The sequence below is a fragment of the Sphaeroforma arctica genome (assembly GCF_001186125.1).
Source record: "Sphaeroforma arctica JP610 unplaced genomic scaffold supercont1.503, whole genome shotgun sequence".
Classification (NCBI taxonomy): domain Eukaryota; class Ichthyosporea; order Ichthyophonida; genus Sphaeroforma; species Sphaeroforma arctica.
This window is the reverse complement of record NW_014040055.1, coordinates 58,989-65,436: the sequence shown is the minus strand read 5'-3', so window position 1 is coordinate 65,436 and position 6,448 is coordinate 58,989. Positions and strand designations below refer to the sequence as shown.

Below are 6,448 nucleotides of genomic sequence, written 5' to 3'. Positions count from 1 at the left end.
CCGTCTCAATCCACTTACATTCCGACCGTAGTCCCCAATGCGTGGTCCTCGTTCTCGCGAAGGCTTGCCATTCGGTTGGCCGCGTATGCGACTCTGTAGCATCTGAGCAAACTGTGACTGTGGCAGCCGTTCAAGCAAAGGCACTGGCCTCGACTTATCAAGAATACTCGCCGGTAGACTCCATTGCAGTGTGTGAGTGTCCTGTACTTTCCGGTAGCGAGGGCCTGAAAGTGCAACTGTGACATGTGCCGACGTGTGCGTGTGAGTGCGAGTGTGTGGGCGAAGTATGGTAAATAGATAACGGCGCTTGCATGCGGTAGTGGCATATAGTTGTGACATACTTATGCCAGCACTTATGGCACATATAGCCCTGGGACTAAATTCCGCGTACGAGCGTGATACAATATGCCTACATGATTCGTGTCCACTAATTTTTCAGCGCGACAGTACTATGAATAACAAACAAGATCGACAATAAGGGACGTAAGTACTGTCTGAAACCAAAATTTAGTACTCCTTGAACGTATAGATGTGGCACGCAAAACTCCTTTCAGCCAATTGGCTCGTCGAAAAAGTACGTATAACTGCGCGAGCGGATAACTATAATACTTGAGCAGAGTTTGTAACATACAGAAGAAATTGATCTCGCAGTGGTAAAATACGAGCAAAATCTATAGCGGCAACAGTGGACGACTATGAATTTACATCGAGGGACCCGAATAGAGTGGATATTCGAATCAACTAAATATTGCTCCCAGTTTGTACCGGGATTGGTTTTACTCTGGCCCCTCAAATGAAAGCATTCATTGCCTTACTCGCCTCAAAAGCGACAGTGCTTCCTCCATCGCACACATATCTTTCAATTGCAAGCATTTCTAACATGGATTAGCTGCTAGAATATGAACTCCTCCAGATACATATATTTTGTGAGTAAAACTGACCATCTAATCCAATACATGCAAAAAAAAATGATGCTATCCGCATAAACACAAGGCAAACAATTTGCGCATACAGCTCTATCACTCACCTAGCACGAAAGCAGCCTGTGTCGATTCATTCTGCGCTGTCAAATCATCGTTGTCCTCAGGAATGAAACTCTGGCTCAGTCTTCTCTTCAGACTGCAAAAGGTGTGAATGTAATGAGAGTTTTTAGATAGTATTGGAGTGCATGGAAACTCACGTGGTGTATTTGTTAAAATATACTGTATCTCTCGCATGTGCAAACGATACTGACACCATCGTAACGCCGTGCACATCAAAGCTTATCGCCTCCGTGAACGAGTTTGCATTATACCATTCATACATACCCTGATATAAGAGCTTCCGCGGCCTCCTGCTCACTAGGACTTCGATCTATCATACTAACAATCGTTGTCTTATCGTGCTTACTCTTTGAGCTCTTTGAGCTCCTCTTTGATTGACGCACGTCCTCTCCCGTGCCATTCAACTCGGGTACCGTTTTGTTTTCCTTCGTATCTGTAGTACTTGATCTGTACTTCCGCTCTGTCAACATTGGCTCTGCATTTAGTTTTTCTAGTGGTTCGTGCTTGGAGCCCTCATCACCCTGCCCCCGCACACCGGACCTTTTCACAATAGAACCAGAATCGTCCGGTGGGTTTTTGCATTCAGCTGCATGGCCGTCATCATCTAATTCCTCATAGTCTCTACTGGGTACTTGGTCTAGCTCAAGATAATTGGCATTATCGGGCTTGCCGTAGTACGTTTCAGCTTGGTTCTTGAAGATATCTGGGCGACTGGTTACCTCGAGCCCTTCTAAAAGCGTTTCCTTATATTGAGACAGTTGCTGCACCTGTATGGAGTAGTGTTCAAAGCAGTCAATCGGTAGTCACTAGCAACTCATCACTAAGCGTGCCGAAAAATGATACTATAATATCTATACGCACGCATGCAAAGACACATCGATTGACGGCAAGGAAGGCGACAGAAATATATTCGTGACTCGAAAGACACTCGAAGAAAAATATCATCAGTACCCCATTTGCTATAAATTGACTTTACGGAATAAATTTCGATACGTGAATCGCACACCCCTATCTAATTTCTATAATATCATGTGTGTGATGCAAGTGTGATCTAGTTTCACAGCACGACGGGACACAACTATGCAATCTGAAGTTGAAGCCAGTTTAAATACGACACTATATCGCCTTCGAATGCACCAGACACGTACATGAACGTTATACACACGGAATGAGATATTCTCAAGATATGTTCAAACAGAAAATAAAAACAAAAGACATACCGCATTTTTGATTGTTGTAATGGACACGTTAGATACTCTCACAACGTCTTTTTCTGGACACTGGCAGATCAGCACAAGTACCCCCGTAGCAAGGGATATGGGGCATTTACCACGCGTAGCGACTATTTCCCAGGCTCGTGTGCACACAACCATACAGGCGTTGAAGATTTCTGAGGGCAATTTGACATTATTCAAGAAACGCTTGATAGTATCGAGTGCTGCAGGCGGATCCGGGGTGGGTAGCTTCGCTTCTCTTTTGAGCAGTTTTTCGGCATGATTGAGCATTTTCACAGGCACGCCCGACATGTGAGCGATCTCCTTGTACCTGACCGCCACACCACACATTCGTGCGCTGATGAAGATGATAGCGGCCAGATTCTCAACTAGGTCAATCTTCAGATAACTGTAAGCAGAAAGTATACAACCGTTAAATACAAAAGAGTGTGCACGGTTATATCAAACATACGCGCATGCATAAATTGCATTTGCATCATTTCACAATCGACTCAATTGTCTACTTTCCAAGATCTCTACATACTGATACACAAGATGGACAAGGACATCAAAATTCCCACTTTATGTTCTAATGTGTGCGTGTTCGTGTCTGCAGCTTCTAGTAGAAAGACCCAACAACTATTTGAATATGATCCTACATACATAATATCACTATAGAGGCCAACGGACAGCGTTCAATACTACGCATACAGAGACACAAACTCCGCGGATCGTAAATCCAATCCACTTACTGTGTACCGGCAACGAGCTCCAGATTGGTTTCGCAGGTGTCATACACCTTCGTGGAGAACCTCATCTTATCACACCAGTCCTTTATGATGCTCATGCCTTTCCGAAATGCCACTACATTATCATCCTCACTTTCTCCACTCGCGTTCTTACTGTTCTTGTCCGAAGTCACCGTTCCAGAACCTGAATGTACATTACTATGCCCCACTACACCACTATCTGCACTAGTTGGATATGCTGATGTGAATTCTGTAAAATTAGTGGTTGGAGAAGGTGATCTTTTTCCTCCTTTCATGGGACCACTGCTGATACTAGGTGCATTTGGGTTCTTCCCAGCTTTGCCCTCACTTTTGCTTTCAGCCTCCCTTGCGCCGGTTGGTACGGCTTGCGGTGCAACTCTGGAGGAGAGTGCAGAAGAACCTGTGGTTGTAGGAGTATGTGTACGTGTCGTGTTTTTATCCTTGCCCACACGCACACTCTTGCCATTACTATTGCCACTGCTTATATTGGAATTAGATCGCGACGCTGCCTTCGCTATATCTATAAACCTATTGCTACTAGTTGGTTCGTCTTTGGTATTCTCTCCCTTCTCGCGCTCATTCCGAATCTTTGCTTGTAGACTGGGTATGCGTTCAGCGTCCCCGTATGCTCTTTCGCGATCTCTGTCTCTGATGTTGTCTCTTTGCGGGTCGCCGTCTCTCTTGCTATTGTAAGCTCTCTCCCGCTCCCGTACTTCTTTCTTCTCGCGGTACTCCCGAGAGTCCTTGTACTTCTTATCGTAGCCTTCCTTGCTACTATCTCTCCTATCCACGCTATCTCTGGTAGGATCCCTGCCATCATCCGAGCTCCTACCCGCATCTTTCCTTTCAGTGCTGGTTCGGTTTATAGAGCTACTAGACCCTCCGTCCCGCTCTCTCTCCCGATCTTTACGCCTATCGTGACTGTCACGATCTCGATCCTTTCTATCACGGTCCTTGTACTTTGATTTATCCCTGGGTCTGGACTTCTCTCTGTCTCGCTCCTTCTCCCTCTCTTTGTCCCTACCACTCAAATCTCCCACGACATTTTCTTTCCTTGTCGGGTCTCCGCTTCCTCCTTCCCTTCGATCCATGGAATTTCTATTGGCGAAGTCCTTCCTACCAGTTTCACCACCCGTACTGTTTGATTTTCTACTTGCGTCCCCGCTTTCATTAGCCCGCTTACTATTATCAGATCCAACAAGCGATGTCTTCGTAACCACCTCCCTACTTTCACCATCCTTCACCTTCGGTGTCGCTGTTGAGGATGTCACGCTCGAGGTAGTTACACGCGAATTCCCCGTAGTATTTATTATATGTGGACCGCTACTGGACTTACCCGCATCGTCCTCCCTTTTTACTTTCTCACCCTTGGTATCTGACTCCCGAGGCGCGCCCCCAATGCTCTTACGACCAACGTCCGGAGCGTTATTAGCTGACGATGAACGCAGATCGCCTCTGTTGTCGCCTGTTGAATTGCTGATAGCTTTGCTGGTATCTGGACCGTCTGAGGTCAAGCTGGGGATCTTCGACGAGGATGAGGAAGTCGGGAACCTAGGTGCATCTCCCGCAGTACCGTCGATGCTTGTGAAATGGGAAATGGGATTTGCCTTAGGATTCCCATCTCCACTAATACTTGTCACTTTGATAGACCCAATAGACATATTCGGCTTCGAATTTGAGTCCGATCGTATCTCCGAGCTGCTTGGGCTGCCTAACTTCACAATTTTGCGTGCTAAGCCTTCGTCTCTTTGACCGGCACTGATAGCTTCGGATACTCGCTTCTCCTGCCCTTGGCCGTCGCTTGTTTTCGCTGCTGCACTACCGCTGACACTGGAGTTCGTCGTACCCATAATTGCCTTATTACTAGTGCTAACTGATGTACTGATAGGTGGCTTTGCATCCATATTATTCGAAGCAAGAGTACTGCTGTCCGAGGTGCAACTATTTGAGCTAGTAATGTTCATCGCTTTGACTGGTTTTGATGCCGAAGTGCTGGTGTATACCGGATTACTGGTGCTGTGGCTAGTAGAGCTATTGACTTGCGGTCTATTGCTGTTGTACCCATTATTCTTGGTGTTACTACTGATCTTGGCCGGGTTTGAGTGGCTTGGAGGTACCCGAGATGTTTCAGGCGTGCCACTTTGGAATCGCACATTCGTCTATACGCAGTGGCAAACAAAATTTGAAAGGATGAGTGCTCGCGGCGTGGTTCACAAAGTGGCACTCCGTGTTACACAGAGCGTGTCGCGGCGAATGGAAGAATGAGTGTAAACATTGTTCCAAAGCGAACAAAGAATAAAGTCAAACTTTGGTTACATGCATAACAAGGATGAAAAAATAAAGTGTATCCCAGAACTATAGGAGACAATTCAAAATATAGCATACACATTTCAAAGCCTTCAAAGCCAAGAACAAATATAAAAGTCAACCTTGTTAGTACACATCCCAAACAAACGCAATCGGGTACAGGTCCGCAGACGCATAACATACTTAAAAATGGCATACTTAGTACGACGTGCATACCAGAACTCTATAAGGTGACACAGAATATAGCATATACATTGCAAGGCCGTCAGAGACAAGATGACCTATAAGCCATTTGATGCTTTAAAATCGTACATATCCAGTTAACTATTTTCGGATGGGTTAGTACAAACAGGATCAAAATACAGCTATGTCTGATATTTGATAAGCATACGCTGCCACTTCACTACTATTGGGATACAAATATTGAAACTTCTTTGTTACAGATTGTATACGCTTTAAAACGACACCATTAGTCCAAGACTGATAAAGGGTACTAACTCTATACAGCCCGTGTTATAATGAGCATAAGGTACCAAAAAGCAGTGCTGAACCACTAGCCCACAATTCATAACGTGAGTGTGTAACATATGCAGATTGAACGCCAGCTACACTGCCATGAGGAAGAACTCAAGCTTAATATTTAGTCTTTGTCATACCGTATCTGAGGGACGAGGATGGTTACTCGGCGGTCTGTCCTGTTCAGTGTCACCTGGTTTTGGATCGTCCCCCATAATGCAATTTATAAAATTTAAGCTTGTGTATACGTTACTTCATTCGAAAGAATAGGCAGGGGATTGAGCCAAGAGCGGGAAGTCTCTATGAAACCCGGTTTAAGTCTTCTCCCTGTTCTCTCTAGTAGTAAATTGTCTCGATCGTATATGTACGTCTGTGGGATAACTGCAAGGTGGCAATATAACTCGCACAAGTATTGTCTCCTACAACTTTTTTTACTTTTTTATTTTTTTATATTCTCTTGCTGTTGTACATAGCATATCTCGCGTTGGTTATTTATTTCGAGTATCAAATTCAACAACAGTCGGTGTGTCGCCAGTCGCCTCGTCAGTCCGTTAAATACCGTCGAAGAGACACTTTTTACTTTTATGTATTTTTTATA

The 6,448-nt window shown here is 44.9% G+C and overlaps 1 protein-coding gene across 1 annotated transcript in view; it reads right to left on the bottom strand.

The window, feature by feature from the left end:
* Window positions 1-6,205, bottom strand: part of SARC_06803 (hypothetical protein) — a gene marked incomplete at its 3' end in the record, with an annotated part of 7,309 nt that extends 1,104 nt beyond the window's left edge. Inside the window, exons 1-6 of the mRNA XM_014299278.1 lie at window positions 5,991-6,205; window positions 3,010-5,186; window positions 2,264-2,666; window positions 1,308-1,810; window positions 1,028-1,119; window positions 19-236 (exon numbers count right to left, since the gene is read on the bottom strand). Of these exons, the coding sequence (XP_014154753.1) occupies window positions 19-236; window positions 1,028-1,119; window positions 1,308-1,810; window positions 2,264-2,666; window positions 3,010-5,186; window positions 5,991-6,065 (3,468 nt within the window). The remainder of the gene's footprint in view (window positions 1-18; window positions 237-1,027; window positions 1,120-1,307; window positions 1,811-2,263; window positions 2,667-3,009; window positions 5,187-5,990) is intronic.
* Window positions 6,206-6,448: the final 243 nt, after the last annotated feature.